The sequence below is a fragment of the Colossoma macropomum genome, unplaced genomic scaffold (assembly GCF_904425465.1).
Source record: "Colossoma macropomum unplaced genomic scaffold, Colossoma_macropomum, whole genome shotgun sequence".
Classification (NCBI taxonomy): Eukaryota; Metazoa; Chordata; class Actinopteri; order Characiformes; family Serrasalmidae; genus Colossoma; species Colossoma macropomum.
In genome coordinates, this window is record NW_023494786.1 from 26,196,462 (window position 1) to 26,215,164 (window position 18,703).

At 38.1% G+C, this 18,703-nt stretch overlaps 1 protein-coding gene across 4 annotated transcripts; it reads right to left on the reverse strand.

Annotated features, from left to right (window-relative positions):
* Positions 1-286: 286 nt before the first annotated feature.
* On the reverse strand, positions 287-17,806 carry spartb (spartin b). Of its 4 annotated transcripts, none has more exons than XM_036564975.1 (9): positions 17,694-17,806; positions 15,250-16,049; positions 11,582-11,779; positions 9,834-9,987; positions 7,652-7,846; positions 6,677-6,835; positions 6,423-6,513; positions 6,141-6,185; positions 287-2,846 (listed from the first exon to the last, which is right to left on the reverse strand). In XM_036564975.1, exons 2-9 carry the CDS (start codon positions 16,045-16,047, stop codon positions 2,636-2,638), a joined length of 1,851 nt encoding a protein of 616 aa, XP_036420868.1. In that variant the 5' UTR covers positions 16,048-16,049; positions 17,694-17,806; the 3' UTR covers positions 287-2,635. The 4 variants fall into 4 exon arrangements, with proteins under 4 accessions (XP_036420868.1, XP_036420861.1, XP_036420873.1 ...); XM_036564968.1 differs by having other exon boundaries at positions 11,525-11,779; XM_036564980.1 differs by lacking the exon at positions 6,141-6,185.
* Between the last annotated feature and the right edge of the window lie 897 nt (positions 17,807-18,703).

Here is an 18,703-nt window from a genome sequence, read left to right on the forward strand (position 1 = left end):
TCTTTCTCAAGAACACATTTAAGAAAAAACTTAGGAAGATTTTGGTGAAAGAGGCCCTTTTTTTAATTATTACAAAAGGAGACAAGAAACCTGTTCTCCTGCCCTGAATGAACATAATAAACATGAAGCACAATGGCATTTTGCTGATTATGGGGACCTGCTGCCACAAGAGGGCACTACTGAAAAAAGCAGCTGCTTAGTAGGTTAAAGTTTGGCACCCAGGATGGATTACAACACCAACACAGACAGAAAAACATAATTACAACACACCGAAACACAAAGCTTGTGCCTTTAAAATCAAGGTTTATTTTCTCAAATAATTACATCAATATGTAACCATGTTAGATAAAACCCTTTAATATATTATAAGTGGTTAAACCTGACTCTTTCACATCACTGACAGTGAGAACATGTTGAAGTAAGTACCACTGAGAGACATTATAATTGATCTGACAAACATCTCCTGGGTACAGACATGGGTTTCCATGACAGTGTAAGGCTGCATTCAGCCAGCAGCCTGTTTTTCTCCAGTTTTCCTTTCCTAACAGACATAAAACTGTGGGGGGAAAACACATTTCAAACATCTTAAATGTTACAAAGAGGATTAAAAACAAACAATGCTCTACTCTCTTATGCAACACTTCTGAAAACTCGCCACGATTTGTCTGTTTAGACACAATATCAGGCCGAGCCTGTAGAAATAGCTATGAATGTGGTTAAATCTAACAAGATTGTGTAAAACAGCAGACTTACTGAAGACAAGTAAAGCTATACATGTTTGAATGCCTGTCTAAAAACCTTTTATGAACTGCTCCAACTCAATTCAAGATCACATGGCTATCAAACAGTTATATCCATATCAGTTTACAGGGCATTAATACAGACTTGCAGTGAAGTAACTGCACAGTAATGTCAGCAAAGGATGATGTTCCATAACTGGTGTATGCAGCAGTTTTAGTAGAAAAAAAATTATTAAGCATAACTTCAAAAGCTTCATCTTTAAGCTATCTCCAGAAAATTTAAATCCTACTCCTTTCTATTTGCTCTCATTTGCCAGCATCCAAAAGGACAAAGTACACTATATCTTCAAAAGACAGCCCTTCTAATCAGTGAATTCAGCTACTTTAAGGTGCTTCACTGCTGACCCAGGTGTTCAACTCCAGACACGCAGCTTGTCTAATCTCCATAGAAAAGCATTTCAAATAAAGTGGGACCCTCTGGAGCAGCTGCACATAAGCCCAAAGCAGGGGTGCCAAATCCTGGTTGGTCCTGGAGATCAACCACCCTGCACAGTTTATCTTCAATCCTAATCTATCACACCAGATCCATGTAATGAAGGCATTCAGTGGCATCTGTACATTATGGCCAGGTGTGCTTGATCTGAACTCTCCAGGGTGGTAGATCTCCAGGACTAGGGCTGTATCCCTGGCCTAAAGCCACCATGACCAAAGCTCACTGGCTAAAGCAGTGGATCTCAGGAACCCTCAGGCAGTCCACATTTTTTCTTTAGCCCTATGTATTGCTAGACGGGTAGGAGCAAAAATGTGGACCACATTTAAAGAGATTAGGTCTGAACCACTGAACCACTGAACTAGTGGGGTATAAAGCCCCTCAGCACTGGGCTGTAGAGCAGTAGAACAGTTCTCCAGAGTGATAGAGCTCCATTGAAAATCTTTAGAATGAGTTGGAATGATGTTTGTGATCCAGAAATGATCATCCAACATCAGTATTTGACCTCGCTAATGCTTTTGTGGTTGAAGGCAATTAAATTCTCACGGCCATGTTCCGACATCTAGTGCCTTCCCAGTAGATCAGAGGGTGTTACCGCAGCAAAGGGGCACAAACTCTCAAAAATTTCAGAAGCAACATTGAACACATAGGTGTTTACAGATTTTTGGACAAATAGTGAAATTTGACTTTGCCTGGCTTCTTCTAATCAAGCTAGTCTTTAATATGCAACATTGCACTCATATATCAAGCTCTGAAATGTTCTTTCCCCATAGTGAGGGTTAAAGTGCTTGAAAATATATTAGAACCATAAAAGACAACTTTTTGAAAAGCTTTGCAAGCAAACTAGTCCGCAAATATAAACATTTCATTATAAATAGAGCATTTAAATAGACACTCTAGTACAGCATTTAGATACACAGTAGAAAGTTGTGACAAAGACAGTATTCATATTAAGGCTCTATGTCATTTAAAAATAATACTTTGGCTTATAAATATAATTTTAGGTGACCTTCTTTAAGAGACACCTGAATTGAATTACTTCACTATGTATTAGTGGGCAGACCTGTTCATTCAGTGGGGAATATGCTTAGAGCTGGTGTAAAATAAGGCGTTAGGTCAGTGAGCTCACACAGCAGCACACACGTACAGTTATACCCTAACAAAAGTAGACTCAAAATATTCTTCATAGGCAGCATGTTAGTAAATACTTACAGTAAGAGTTGTATAAGAACATCTTTGAGGCTAAATATAAGCTAGGGATGTATGTGTAGAGGTCAGTAGCACAAATATCTCAGTGCCTTGATGGTTACTTTGTATGTAAAACCTCTTCAGTACCTTGTTAAAGCAAAACCCTCCATTTTTTTGTCTTTACAGACACCTGAAATAGAAGGAGCTCCAGCGTCAGTTATTTTTGGTCCTTGTTTTTCTCCTGTTGTTTCTCAGTCTCTGGACTCTCTTGCACTTTGTAGTCTTTCAGAATGGCGTGGGCAGTTTCTTTGCCTGTCTTTTTCACAATTGCCTTGATCCCCAGGTTGTCGATGTTGAAGGCAGTGACGCCCACGTTAATAGCGGAGTTGACAGCATGGTCTGTGGCCTGCCCTGCTTCTGCCCCATACCTTAATCACAGATAATCAAGATTAGGTAAAAAAAAGGGATATTTTTCAAATTAACAGCAAAGTAGCAGCCGTTTTGATGCTGTAATAGGGATAATGCATGCAAAGCAGTTGAGCCCACACACATGCAGGGGTCCATTCACAGCTTTGGAGATGTACAAAGCAGAATTAGACCAAATTAAAGAGAAATTGAGGAAATCATCTTACTGTGTAACTATTCAAATTCCATTTACCCAATTTGAAAATGTTCATTATTTCTGAGAGAAGGGCGGTTTGTTTATGATTATGTGGCTCACATGATAAAATACATCACCAAGTGACCCAAATACACTGTCAATCACCCATACCTCTGGTTCTGTTGTTCTTAGTTACAATAAGTAGTATTTTAATAACTTTATAATGTTTATATATTAAGATGATTCATGTCTTGTTATGTAAACACATCCTCTACAGAGAACAACTTAAATGTGGCATTTTTCTGCTAATTTTATTTTATTTGTTGAGTTTAAGACAAAAACACAATATGACATGTGCTATAATGTTTGAACAGGATAAACTTAAGTTTTTTTATTACTTAAATTCAGCAAATAAATTATATTTGTGTATTAAACTATGCAGAAGTGTGTTCTCTGTAGAGAATGTTAACCTATTTTCACTTTGACCAGGGGCATCCAAACTTTAGCCTGCAACTGTTTAATGTAATGTTGTAAAATAGTTAGTTCGTTTTGGTAGCAGGCACCTCATATTTACAAAAAGAGGAGAAAAGTGCAGGAGGACACAGGGCACAACCTAACATGGGGTAAAATGTTACACTGATATTTATGAGATTTATGTAGTTCAGCAGGTTTAAGTAGAACATGGTTTTGGTTAGTTTCATGTATTCTTCTGCAAATTTTTCTCACTCTGAAGCCTAATTTTGTACTATGAAAGTAGCTTTTTCATCATAAGCTGTTTTTCAAATATTATTGAGTTGTGCCTACAAGTCACAAAATTTACAACTATGTTAGGAATTTACACCTATGTCTACTTGGTGCATGGCGTATCGCATGATTTTGAAGTAACGATTCCAATTGCAGTGAGAACTAGTCAGGTTAAAGCAGAGTGTCTACTGGCTTAGTTTGTAACACACTTTTACAACTAATCCTCCTAAACTAAACAATGAGAGAAATTCACATATAAATTCACACATCTTTCACATATAAATTCAAAACAGTTTATTTTTGTACATGCTTATTCACAGATTTATCAGAAACATACTGTAGATGTCACGTAACTAAAATATATTTCATATATTTTATTGAGATTATATTTGTTGTTATATTTGTGGTTAAAAATAAATTTGCCATCTTTGACACAACTGCTTTTCACAAATCATATTTTTTCTATTTTTCCCGATGCATATTTTTTATGTATTTAGGTTGGAAAGCTGGTCTGGGTCAAACAACATTTTTGCTAATGTTACAAATAACCCCCTCCAGTTACAATGAACCTTGCTTATGTGGGTAATTTGTAACCTTGCTGAAAATGAATAACATGTTTATTGTGAGGAGAGATGTGTAGGTTAAAATGATCAGTGTTGCTTTAAAATGTTTTTAAAAGAGCAAAGATATTTATACTTCTAAAATTATTTTTCAAAAAACAAAACGTGCTGGGTTGTGCCCTGTTCTCCCCTACAATTCTCAGAAATTCTCTCTTATTTTGTCCATTTTGGTTAATGATATTCAAGTAATGTAGCAATTAGCTTGTAATACATAAAAGCATTGCATTAAAATACTACTTACTGCACCTTTAAATTGTTTTGTTGCCATAATTATTATAAAGTTGTTTCCTTTTTTGAAAAAACAACAGGTGAAGTACAAAGGGAAAAGGAAAAAACAATGCTTAAAGACCCCCTCCAGTGAAAATCAAGTTTTTACACTTGTTATTGTGTCCATGTGGTGTCTTTTATACGCTAGAAGACATACCATGAGCGAAATAAGTAGTCAATGCCGTGGCTGGATATTTCCGCTTTGAAACTGCAGTTCACCAGTGACAGTCCCAAAAAGGTGGGACAAGGTGTATCATAGTCTGGTGTAGCTATGCGTCATATTTTACAAGCTAAGTTTTGCATTCTTTTCAAAACGATGGCGTTGTTTTCAGATGAAAAGTTAAAGAAGAAAATGTGTATCTTAGTTTCCTAAAGGATCTGAAAATCAGTGAAAAATGGATGCAGTTTATTTGGAAAAATTAAACTGTCCCAGCCAAACTTCCAGAGGAAATTCGGGTTTGCAGTAGCCATTTTTCAGAGGACTGTTTTGTAAATTGTACTCAAAAACAGGTGGAGTTTGCCACTAAACTTATAATGAAGGTAGACGCTGTTCTTTCCATTTATCCTGGGGACGCAGCGAGTACAAGCCAATCGGTAAGTTTATTTTTCTTGTGTTTTATCTGTGTAAAACAAATCTATGAAATCTGTAAAACAAATCTGTGTAAAACAAATCTACAAAGCTGAAGTCAGCTTCTTATTCGCGAGCTTCTTGTTCGAATTTTCTGGTTCCACCTTAAGCAGTGCAGCATTCTGGCGCCTCAGGCCTTCTTGTTTGAATTTTACCGTAACTGCTGCACCATTTAAGGTGGAACGGGAAATTCGAACTAGACAGTTACAAATAAGAAGCTTGCTTCAGCCTCGTAACAAATCTGCAAAGAGCTAGATAATGTTAGACAATGTTAACTGTACAAGGCACACGATGATTCGTGTGAAATGCTGACAGGACACATTATACAACTTCGGGATGTTAGTTAGAAAGTTAGGGCAAACGTTGTTCAAAAAGTTTGTCAGATAGCTCAGCTTACTGAATTAGATAATAGCTATATTCATTACAGCAATTCTGACAAAAGGTAGGTTAGGTAAAATGAGGTTAGCTAATTCAAGTACATATGAAACATGGAGAAAGCTGCTTTCTGGCAGAAAGCCCTAAAGGCAAGCTTCTATTCTACTTCCATTTAAACTACTTTTAAGGCATTAGGGGATTTTTCTTGGAAATAACTTCAAAAAATGTCATTTTGATGAACAGAGAGGTGTTTCTAGGGGCTTCACCAATGCCTGGAGAGGGTCTTTAATACAGTTAGAAGTGGTCATTCATTCCACTGAATGAGGGATCAGTGTGCACAGCTAGTAATTATAAAGGAATGTGTCTAATCAGAAATATACTGAATAACCACTATCAAGTGCAACAGCTGTGAATCATGGACATAATCAGCCAAAGCAATGCTTTAGACGGTTAACTGTGAGTAAGAGCTCTGAAACAATATAGCTACTGCTTCTCATTTGGGGGCTCTAAGATGTTCTCTAGACCCCTAAATCTGTAAACAAATAGAGGGAAGAGAGTGTAAGTGTGCTGTGTATTTTCCATTAAAGGACATGAGTGCAATGCTAGTGAAACAGTGTCAAGCTAGCAAAAGAATTCTGACTAGTATATGAAGATCATATACTACACAGATTTAATCTTGTGTAACTGCATTTGTGAACTCCAAAGATATCTAATATTAAGTTAATTAATATTAAGATATCTGGAAATCAATACTTCCTGAGTTACTCACTTATGCTTCACAGTGTTGACTGTCTCTGTGGCAACGCTCTTTGCAATGTTTTTAGCTGCAGCTTCCAAGCCTGTCCACATAGTCGCAAATCCTGCCAAACAGTGAATCAGAAAGTAAGAAAATATGTGTATCAATGTTTTTTTCCAAAACATTGACCTGGAATAAATGGCAGTAAGAAGCTATTACAAAAAGATGTGTCCCATGATTTGGAATTTGAAATTAACTAAAAATGTCAGGTATATACTTGATTTTACCTTGAACCCCACTTGCAGCTACTACCATGGCACCATCAATATTGGACCGTCCATCCTTGTCTTTTTTCATGGACTCTGGGAGAAGTTTACCCCCATGTTTCTTCACATGTGGGGCCAACTCTCTGCCCACATGGCTAGCAACCGTGCAAAGCCCATCCACTAATACAGCAAACACAAAAAGTGCTCTAATTAAAAGCATTGCCAGTGCAGGCTCCCCCCCACAATAAAGCCAACACTCTCAAAAATGGTACTAAACTGTGCTTTTTTGGAGTACCAATGTTGCTACTGGGGAGGTATCTTCAAATATATATATATTTATGTGTGTGTGTGTGCGTGTATTTGCGTGTCTTTACACCTGTGTATCTATATGCCTGTCTTTAATTGAGGCCTTTAAACATACTAAGTGAATGCTAAGTGAATGCAAGCGATTACATTGTATGCAATTAAAGGTGCAACACTGGACCTTTAGGACCATGTTTCAGTTACACTGATTGTTTGGGACAAAAATGTCCAGTAACGTTTTTTCTGACAGTGTAGGGGTGTACAAATGCATTGCAATGTATAAATGTCAAGATGTCCATTCAACTGCATCAATTTTGAGATATCAGAATCAATTACAATAATATTCAATAAAGTGTGTGCTCATTGTTTCGTTAAAAATACCTCCTTATGAATACCTTAGACTATTTTTAAATGTAACAATCCTCAAAAAAAGCTTGATGTATTGTTGTTGTCACTTTCTGTATTCATTTCCTTTCTATATTCTCTTCACTTTCTATTTACTGAGCAAATTTCTCTCTAGCCATATCTGGGTATTCTATTTATTTTTAAAAATATTTCTCAATACAGCATCTAAATCAAACTGTGGTGAAGTTCAGATATTTACACCCTTAGTAACACACCTCCTACTGAAACACAGATACTGGTTGTGAACAAATATGTTCTGGCTGTGTAAATGGTTAAGCAGTTCTCTACCTAGAAATTGGCTGACTTTCACAGCTCCTCCAGTGGCCTGCTTGGCTACATGGAGGCCTTTGGTGACGGTGGGGCTGACTTGTGTTGGTTTGTCCTCAGGCGTGATGTGTTCCCTCAGTTTGGATGCTCCTTTATGGATGGCCTTCCCTGTGTACTCAGCTCCCTTCACTAATCCCCAGCTCAGCCAGGAAGCCCCTGAGAGGGTGTTATAGCAATGAGATCAGTTTCATGCACTACTTCACACTACTTGAAACTTTATGAACTAGCATATGTTAACAGATTTAGATTAACCACATGTACTGCATTTACAACATTATTTCTAGATCAAATGTGAAGAAAATGGAATGAAAGTCAGGGGAAAAAAATCATGGAGTGTGTATAGAACAGTGAAAGTGTATAACTGCTCCAAACTCTCTCACAAAAGTTTTATAAACAGTGACGTAAGCTTAAGCAGCAGATCAGCCACACTTCTTGTGTAGCATATCTGAATGCTAGCTCTAAACAAACTCCCTGAGAGTTCATAAGGGCACTACAACACACGTTGTCCCATTTGGTACAAAGTACAGATTCAGATTCCACTGACAAACATATGTTGTCATTTACTGGATTCATTATGGCTACTGTACTGCCTGGCCTTACAGGTTGTAGCTGACAATAAGCTGTCATTTTAAAGCCTGAGTACATTTAGAAAAGTACTAAACTGTAAAGAAACTTTTTTATGATGCACTTGATAATTGGACTGCATCTAATTTTAGTTTGAGAAAGATTTTGTTAAACACTATCAAGTATTTATGTCACTTTGTCTCAGCTATAAGGATTCCATGAGGGGGAATTTCTCATAAAACTTGGAACTCACGGGTTGTAAATAGTGCAGTGTAGTTTCTCAAACCAAATAAAAAAGGTACTGCATGTGTAAAAAATAATTCTCCATAGGGCAAACATGCTTGGGGAAAAAATGTGATGTGTGACATGTAACGTGAGGAAAAATATTTTGCAATGTGGGCTATGCTTTGGACCCCTTCCTTGAGTGGATGAATTGAATGAATAGTTATGAATTACTTTTGTCATCATATCTTCACAGTATATAATGTTGATTTTTCATTTGAGACCTAAACATCGAGTTGGACATTCATTTTGATCCTGTGCATGTAACGTTGATCCATGAAGACATAATGTGGTCAGAAAAACTCGACCCAACACTTCTGACTTGAATGATGTCAGGCTTTACAGGGCGACAGACAGCATTGCACAGGCACCATAATATAGTTTTTTCTCCTGACTCAGTAATGCTACTTCTTTCAATTTTAGGAAAAAACCTTACATTAAGCTTATTAGGCAAACCATAATATACTCGTATTGTATATCACAGTATTATAGTATAAGTACAGTATAACATATAGGGGGGAAACCACTGGTAAAAATGCTTCCGTTTGACATCCTTTTCTAATTTAATACAAAGTTTCTCTTTACAAATTCTATTATCAGCATAACAATGTATGTAAAAAGCAGAATCTTTTAAGTATTTGGATTTCAGAATTTCTTATTTATGTAATTATGTTCACCTTTTGATTTGAAGACAGTGCTCACTAGAGCTGGCATGAACTTCACAAGTTTGTGCAAAGCCCTCTGATGAGTAGATCAAACCCAAATAGTCTGAACATGAGCTTCAGTGGACGAAATGAGACTTGTACAAAGGCCTTAACATGGTCAATGTCACAAATAGATTCTTGAATATTTATCCTTCATTACTTCTTTACTTCTTTACTTGGCATTTTTTTTTTGTTTACAATGTTTCAAAACTCTAAAACATTCTGTTGTTATTTACACGTTAAAATGAAAAATAGATCTAATGCGGTCTGTAGATATAATTAGTCCTAAAAACAAACATTATGTATTGAGCATGTGTCAGACTCCAGACTTTGTGGGCCACAATATTACAGTGTTTAGCTTTCAACCACATTTTAAAAATATCTGATTGCTCTCATCAAGTAAGTATCAAGTCCTTTATGAGTTGAATTAGATTAGGGAAAATACTATTCTCTGCAGAGCTGAGGAACTCCATTTGACACCCCTGGTTATCATCTGATAAGTAAGAAGATCCGGAATTCCTCCGTCATTTGAGATATTAGGAGTCATTTCTGTTTTGTCAAGTATAATCAAGTATTTTATCTCCAGGTCTCACCTGTAAGGATTCCATGAGCTACTTTCTCGCTCCACTCTGGAAGGACTTTCTCCTCCTCCTCCTCCTCCTCAGCAGTAGGGGGCACCACCTCTTCTGGAGGCCCCATGGGCACCTTCTGGCCCAGGTTAATGGTATCTGCTGCTCCATCAGATGCCTTAGAAAGACAGCAGGGTGCATAACAGTTAAAACAAAGCATTATGTATTGCTACAAATACTAGCCAGTGCACTCACTACAAGCAAATGGTGAAAGATGAAGATGGAGGATGGGTAAGTGAGGATGGGGCTGCACTACGCATGGTGGCTCTGTGGATGGTGGCTTTGCTCAAGTTTTTCAAATCACAAATTCAAAATTTTCTCTTCTCAAACAACAGTTCTTTGAGGCCTTTGTGCTTGTCTGAGCATGAACAGTCAGTCAGCAGGCAGAAGACTTTGGACAAAGAACTGTTATCACCAAAACAAAGCGAGTGTTTGTAGTTGCTCCCACCTTTAAGAGCAACAGTGACACTTGGCCCCAAACCCAATTACATTTGCATTGTGAAATGTTTACGTAAGAATGTTTGTTTACAAAGCATTTCGCAAGTTTCAAAAAAGGATTGTATGGTCAAAGACAATTATGGTACAACTGACATGAGTCGAGGGTCTTTTTTAACTAAGGTGTTAATGGAAAGCACTGGCGGTGTGACGCACTGATGAGGACTGATGAATCACAGTGAGCCGCTGGCTCCCTTTTCATTCAGCCAGATGCCTGAAGTGAAAAGAGAACCAGCGTTCCTGTCACGCTAAGAGCATTAAGGGCAGCCTAATTAATTAGCCTTTTCCTGCTCTGCTCTCAATCCCCAATTTGCAGCGGCGAGGACTAACAACAACAGAACTCGCCAGCTCAAAAGCAGAGCTAATTCTACCCTGCACTGCCTTCAGGCCCAAGGTGGAACATACTTCTGAACAATGCAAGCAACAGAAAGCTTAAAGGTATTGTAAGTACCACGTGAAGTGTCAAGTGCCTTTACTGTATTCAGTATAAATCTCTTGATTTGACTGATATCTATTCCAAGATATCAGAAATATTACCTGCATTTTTTCAGTGGAAACTTTTAATGTTGCTCAAAATATTAAATAGACCATACAAAGGCACTTGCCATTCAACAGTATTACAATCTTTAGCCTTGTACCTGGTTAAACAAATCTCTTAACCTCTCAAAAACACCTGAAATCTGTGAAAAAGGCAAGGCGTTATTAAAGCAGACAGATGCATTGATGGTAGAGCTGACAGAACAAATTGTACTGTTCAAATAACATTCAAAAGTGCCAGAGACAAGCAGTATGTTTCTGTACTTTGTGCATGTTGTGTATTGTATGAACAGTTAAACTGGGACTTCAGGGCGGGGGTTCTTTGTTTTACCTTTTTTTTTAATTTGTAATTTTTTTTTAAAGCCATTATTGGTGATATCCGACAGCCCTAAATGATAAGCAAAATTCACATGCATTCCACAATTTTAATGAAACATAAGCATAATGAACAATCACAATCACAGGTAATTACGGATTGTTACCAAGCAACAGCCTTAATGTTAGCTTGTTTTAATATATAAAGTATGCACTCAACAGCAATCCAAAAGGGCAGGAATCAGTCTGACATCTAATGATTTGGATTCAGGCTGCAGACATACTGTAACAATGTTAAGGTCCCACACCTGTGGTGGAGTAGCAGACGACCTCTGGGGCTCTGAGGCTGGACTGGAGAAGCTCACCTGGACTCGCAGGTCTGTCATTTGAGACAGGAGGTCCTGGAAGAGCTCCCGCTCCGAGCGGGGCAGTTCTGAGGACAGCACCACTCCCACATAGGAGCCTGGGGAGGGAGCCATCATATCAGGGAACATATAGACTCCAGTGTTGCACAGCAGGACCGGCGAGTCGGTGGCCATCAAGGGGTAAAGCCAGTCACACACCTGAAATCAGGACAAAATACATTCGTGTTGGTTACAAAAGCAGTTTCATTTAGTATTTGTGGAGAAATAAAAAAAAAAACCTTATTATTATTGCTCAGATATGATATCCGACCAGGGCTAAAATATTTGAGAAAATAAGTAATTGGAATTTGTTTTTTGCCAATATTGTGACTGTGTTCTAAATTGTGATCTATAAATAAAAGTCCAGGTTTGTGTGCCAATGAAGACCAGAACATCCAGTTTCTCTGGCTTGAGGCATAAATGCTGAATGTAGAGCACCAGACTTCCAGGTTGGTTGTGTTGTTCATAGCACATGGATGTTTGGTTGATTCTGATTGGTCTCTCTCATCTACAGGCAGTTTAGAAACTTTTTGTTTGAAAGTTGCACTAGTTCACATTGCAATGTCAATATGAAAGCTATTCATCTTCAACCCTGCTCACTACAACTAATAAATATGTAAATGTTTGCATTTATGTATTTAGTAGTAGCATTTGGTCACGTCTTAAAAATCATTAATAAGCAGTTATAACACACAAATAAAAAGGGCAACAGTGATCTGCCGTTCTTGCTGATTGCTTATCTTACTTTGTCTTCTCCATCAGTCAACATTGAAATTGTCAGGTTCATCAGATAGAACAGCTCACGTTTTCTCCTTTTAATAATGTTTTACAACTGTTTACTGTTTTATAACTGTTTAATGATTTTTAAGGTGTTTACGACCTAATTAATAACCATTAATAAACTCATTTTAAACTATTCATAAACCGCTGAGGGTGGTCTTATTCTAAAGTGGTACCGATACAGCTCTAGTTCCCAGTACAGTTTATGTACAGAAGTGAAAAAAGTCTCAAACTCTTTGACATGTGGCTCTGAGTCAGACTTCCAGCAGCCACAGCATTTAAATAATTTATCACTGCATCTCGCATTAGACTTGCAAATTAGCTAGAAGGGTGACACTTTCTTTTTGTCAAACAACTCATCAAACTGTGTGGAATCTAAGGGATTGCTTGTAGATCTCTGAACTTTTGGGCTCTAAATAGATTCTTAGCCTAAATTATCGTAAATATTTCTCAAATAAAAGTGTAGTAAGATTTAATTCCATAATGAAAGTGTAAGTAAATTATTCTCCACAGAGACTCCACCACAATTTTGCCAGGGAACCAATGAAAACTTGATTTAAAGCAATAATCGATGTAAAATGCTAAATACTAAAATGTTTTTTTGTTATCAGAAAACCAACATAAGGTTTAGAGCACAACATCAGGCTGACATTCGATGAGCAAATTGAGAGGACGAGTCTAGACCCCCCCCCCAACAATTTGAGGCATGTGACCAGGCGAAAGAGTCATTTCAGTTGGACAGTCTCCATGTCACACCATTCATCTTATCCCATGACTTTACAGATTAAATTGGATTAAAGTGCAGGCCTGAAGGACAACAACTGGAGGTTGCACTCTCAGTGCGATGACCTAATGTGCAGTTCTACTTTCACTGAAGAAGTGATCTCACTCTATTCAAGCTTGAGAGGTTCCTCACTTCACTTCCTCACTACTCACCTGTAGTATTCAGTGTAAATGCAGGAGGCTTAACTAATAAACACAGTCAAACTACCACCATTACTGCAATTACCACCACCATGCAAGCTTCGTATTTTATTCTTCACAGACACCCTGAGAATGTGAACCTTACTGTACTTACTGTACATGATCATTCTGATCACTGTCTAACAGAACTTAAACCCAGTCATTTCACTCTGATCCCCCCTTCAGTAAACCCAGTGTGACCCTTAGCAGATTTTATGGTCACTGGAACGAAGGTGACACAGCTTTGCCATGTACTGAGGACAGAGCTTTATACAGCAGGCAGCTGTTCATGAAGCTCTTGTTAGTCTAAGGCACAATAAATGTTCTTGTGGAGGGTATTTCCCTAGCTTATTTGTGTTTATGACCACTAATCTTAAATTAAATGTTTGTGTAGTATTTTGCATCTCTGAAGTATCAAATCAGGCATTAGATCATATCATATCAAACAAATCTGACAAAACCAGGACGCAAAACTAACTGAGGTATGATTGTAACCAAGAGCAGGCTAAGTTATCAAAATCCATCTCTGGGTACAGAACAGACATGAGCATTTCTGAGACTTTACACTTTACCCAGACTATGCTGTCATCTTTAGCCCTGACCACATGATGCCATATACCATACAGGGGGTTTTCCCAGGATGAGCTCACTCAGAGAAATCCTAATGGATTGAGAACAGTGAGTACAAGCATGACACATGACAGCTAGGGCACAGGGAACGCACTCATTAACTAAGCCTACAATATCTTGAAACTAGGCCAACTGTTTGTGAAAGGAAGTTAAAGGGCCTTATAAATGGAATCAGCCCTTTCAAAACAACTGTAATGCAATAAAACACTTTATTAGTCTGAGAGGCATTCAGTTAAGATTGAACAAGATAAGTGGGCCTAGGTCTCTTCCACATATTAAATGGAATCTATCCTTAGCTTTACTGTAAAAGAGTACTGAAATAAAATATTCAGTTAAAAGGGGACAATATTAAACAATAAAGACATGATCATGGTGTGATGTGATCTTACATATTTTTTCACTCGTAGCTCATTTAAACACATGCAATATCTTTTTGCATGTACAGCATTCTTTAGCAGAATGAAAAACATTTCTTGATGTCAAAAATAAGACTTGAAGGGAGTCGATACTGAATGTATATTGAATGTATATGCTAATCAGTTGTGCGTAATTAAATATGTAATTACGTAGGAGTGGGCAATATGGTGATATTTATCGTTATTGTGATAATTAAACCAGAAAATGATTTTCTAAGAATATTGCAGATATCATTAGTATTTGAAGAACACCAAACAACTGCAAGAGAGCATAATTAAGCCTGTTTAATTACACTTACTGCAGTGTGTGATGTCAGTTTTGACAGTATTCTTTAAATGTGGCAGTACTGGCACTTTTTTGTCTGTTCCAACTTAACAAACCTCAGAAAAACTAAGCATCATGATGCATACTGTATACTGTGAAAGGTATTGGGATATAAAGTGGTTAGGGAACCAGCCTTGTGACTGGAAGGTCACCAGTTCGATCTCCTGAGCCGACAGTGCGTGACTGAAGTGCCCTTGAGCAGGGCACCTAACCCCCAACTGCTCCCCAGGTGCAGTGGATAGGGCTGCCCACCGCTCCGGGCAAGTGTGCTCACTGCCCCCTAGTGTGTGTGTGTTCACTAGTGTGTACGTGGGTGTTTCACTGCACAGATGGGTTAAATGCAGAGGTTAATTTCCCCGTTGTGGGACTAATAAAGGGTAACTTAACTTATTGCCCACACTTATAATTACATAATTGCATTTGAAAAGCAAACAAAGGCCATAACTCTAAGGGTTAAAAGATTTTACATTACCATATTATTTAAAATCATTTGCCATGCCAGGTGATTTTCTTACCTGAAGAAAGGCAGGTGGTCTTCTGGGCACTCTTTCTGAGCACTCATTGGTGAACCTAACTATTCGCAGGTAGCCCGGATAAGAGGGGGCACTCACTTGTCCATCAGGGGTGACAAAGAAGATCTGCACACCATGGGGTAGAAAAAACAGCTCCTCTCCATCTTCCCCGAGGCTCTGAGGAGAGGGAGCAGAGTTGGGGGTATGACTGTAGAATTCATCCCCAACCAGGGAAAGCTCACCTGCAGCAGTGCCATAGCTAATACTGAGGTGTCCATCAGCAGCTTTCGGGGAGTAGGCTGGTGGTTGGTCACAGGAGATGTTGTGTGGCAGTGAAGGTGAAACAGGTGCTGCTCCTCGAGCTGCTGAAGGCACCTCAGATGCAGCTCCTATGGGTGGGGCGCTGGGGAACAGCTCCTTGGGTGGAGCCGGCCTATCTGGCCTCTGTTTAGGGAGTGCAGGGTAGAGATTTTGAGGGACAGAACCATTGGAAACAGAATTTGAGCTGGTCTCCAGCACTGCTAATCTGGTGGTGATGTTGTCTAGAGTCTCCTGCATCTTCTGCTGCATCTGCCGGGCCGAATCCCAAGAGGAGCCTACACATTCCTCCCCCCGGGACGGCACGCTGAGTGCCCTAAGGAGGTGCTGGCGACCCTGCCGGTAAAGCTCCAAAGCCTGTGCCTTGTTTCCTGCCTCGTCCTCTGAGAGACCCTTGTTAATGCACTCGAATGCCCTTTCATAACCGTCTTTGATGACCTGGAGTCGGGCTCTGTCAAAGGCATCTTGCTTTGCTTTCTCCATGCCTGTGAATACAGTTTTGAAAGGGATAAAGAGGAAGTCACTATTGTTTGCTACAGCAACCAACCACTCCAATAACGCAACTGTTCATGGTTACCAAACTGTGACGATGCACATTAGTGATACACAACAACACTGGAATCATACTGGTACCAGCAGACAGAGGATATATACATACATATATATATATATATATATATATATATATATATACACATCTGCATTTTATTCATTTTACATTTGGAACCCTACAAAAAATATTTCTCTGTAATGTTAGTAAATGTGGATTTAGTCCCAAACCCTATATTTAATAAATGTTTACGTTTTGGCATTAGCAGATATGTTAAATCGGCCACAATTCCCATATCAGTGCATCCCTAAGGCACATATTATGAGGTTCACTTTGATTTCTATGGAGCTCTAATTGGTTTGGCTCAGATTGGAAGGGCTGTACCAACTCTCTAACAAAATAAGCCCCAAAAATTGAAACTGGAATTTATAAGCAACTTAACAAAAAAATCCCATTCGTTTAAATGTGGGTGCATTTATAGAATAAGCCACTCTCTCTCGTGCTTGTTTTACTCTGACAAAATAAGGCTCACGCTCCCCACCCACTATACCTTGATGGAATAAGCCCTGCCCTCCCCACCCTATTTACTCTGATAGAATAAGACCTGCTCTCCCCACCCTCTACGACGTAAAACATCATGCCCAACATAACACAGCAATTGTGGTGTTACTTTAACGTCATTCAGGCCATCATCACAAAAAAGTTATTCAAACTATGTGGACCAACTGAATCAGACACAGTTTAGCAACAGAGAAGTCTGGCAGCAGCCAAGCTTCAATAAACGTGGAAATAAAATATCACTTACGTTCACATAATTATTACTATCACTAATTATTACTAAGTCATTATTATTTTTATGAGATATTATGTCAGAATTATGACTTAGTATCTCATAATTATGACTTAGTATCTCATAAGCATGACTTACTTCCTCATAATTATGAGAATTTCCTCATTATTAAGAGACACTAAGTCATATGAGATGTTAACTCATAATTATGGAAAACCTTCTCATTATTAAGACTTACTAAAAATTTTTTTTCAGTGTCAGAAACGAGCTTCTATACATCAGGCACTGAAATCCTTTCAGTATGTTTACAGTAATGCTTAACTAAACTAACATGCTGTTACACAACACCTATCTGACTCGATTACAAGATAAACGCTTAAGTAATGATGTGTTATCTAACTTAAACTTATCAGGGCCTTTGATCAAGTTGATCGAGTCATTTAAACACAATAGCTGTCACGTGAAACGCCACTTGAATACAAACCGAAAAATATGCTAGTAAGTTTGCAAACTGACACTTCATTTGGAAGCGTTACGTTCACGTTAAGCAGTCTAAAGCTGGTCTAAACCTCATTTAATCTGTAAGCTGACCTTTCGGTAAAGTTTCACAATGAAACCCATCGAGTTAAATCTTATCTAACAGGCTAGGTGTCTTCTTGCTCGACAGCAAGGTTAGCTTAGCTACCTCAGCTAGCAGTTAAACTGCGCACTTGACAGTTATTCGGCTTTTTATCTGATAAAATACAAATTATATGTGACCCGTTTAGTCTGTAAAAAGACTGAACTCACCAAGGAATGAGCTCCTGCCCAGAAACGAAGAGAGCGGAGTAAAGCTTGGCCAGCAGTTTCTCTGTCCGCTCTGTATCTGACAGCTGAAGGGCTCGTACTGAAATCAAACTCTGTTGCCGTTACATTAGACACCGCGGACAACGCGGCGGGCTTCGCAAATTCGCTGATCTACAAATCTGATTCGCCGTTGATTCGCACCGCATTATGATATATAGATCACATAAAGCCGGGCTGCGAAATAAGTGCTGTGCTGTCAAAATAAGAGTTCAGTTAAAAGTTTGCACACACCTGATCGAATGTATGTATTGTCATATTCTTTAACACATTTTGATCTAAAGAATCACGAGTTAATATTTTGTTTATTTCTTTCTTTGTTTGTTCATTTGCTCTAAGTACAAATGTTTAGCATGTTTGGAACTTCTAACTTTTACAGTTAAAAATATGAGGTTTGCTTTGTTTTTATCACTTTTTTGGTCAGATATGTATTCATTCATACGTGTATATATATATATCCTTCATCAGTCTTTGTAAATTGGCAGGTGACAGACTAACAAACTCCACTTACAAGAGTGCACTCTATGTCACAAGGTTTTCTCAATTAATCTTTGTGTTGTTCCCAATTCCGATTAATAACTGCAAATGAGGCACCATCTTCTGGAGAGTTTGAAGACACATTTGCTTAAAAGTTTGGAATCAATGCATTCAATGCTGTATAATTAATCTGCATGCAGATGTGTGTATAAAAACGATTCTAATATGCTCATCTTGCTTTAAAGAAAAAAAAATAAAGTTGCTTTAGAATTGTAGATGATTTTGCAATGACTGAGAAATCATTTACCATCAGTAACAAAGTTCAAATATTTTTATTTTTTCTCAAAAGGAGTGATCAAGAAATCAAGGCAAATAATATTAAAATACTTTTTATATAGAACTTTTTTGAAGATGGTTCTATATAGCACCAAAAAGGATTCTTCCACCGTTACAAGTTTGACATCTTAACAATAGCAGAA

Excerpts from the sequence above, each read along its gene's own strand:
- spartb (XM_036564968.1), bottom strand. The coding sequence starts at position 16,047 with ATGGAGAAAGCAAAGCAAGATGCCTTTGACAGAGCCCGACTCCAGGTC. Across the intron at positions 11,780-15,249 it reads GACCACCTGCCTTTCTTCAG|GTGTGTGACTGGCTTTACCC; the intron begins GTAAGAAAATCA and ends TCCTGATTTCAG. Across the intron at positions 2,847-6,140 it reads GAGCCCCCAAATGAGAAGCA|GTATGGGGCAGAAGCAGGGC; the intron begins GTAGCTATATTG and ends TCTGTGATTAAG.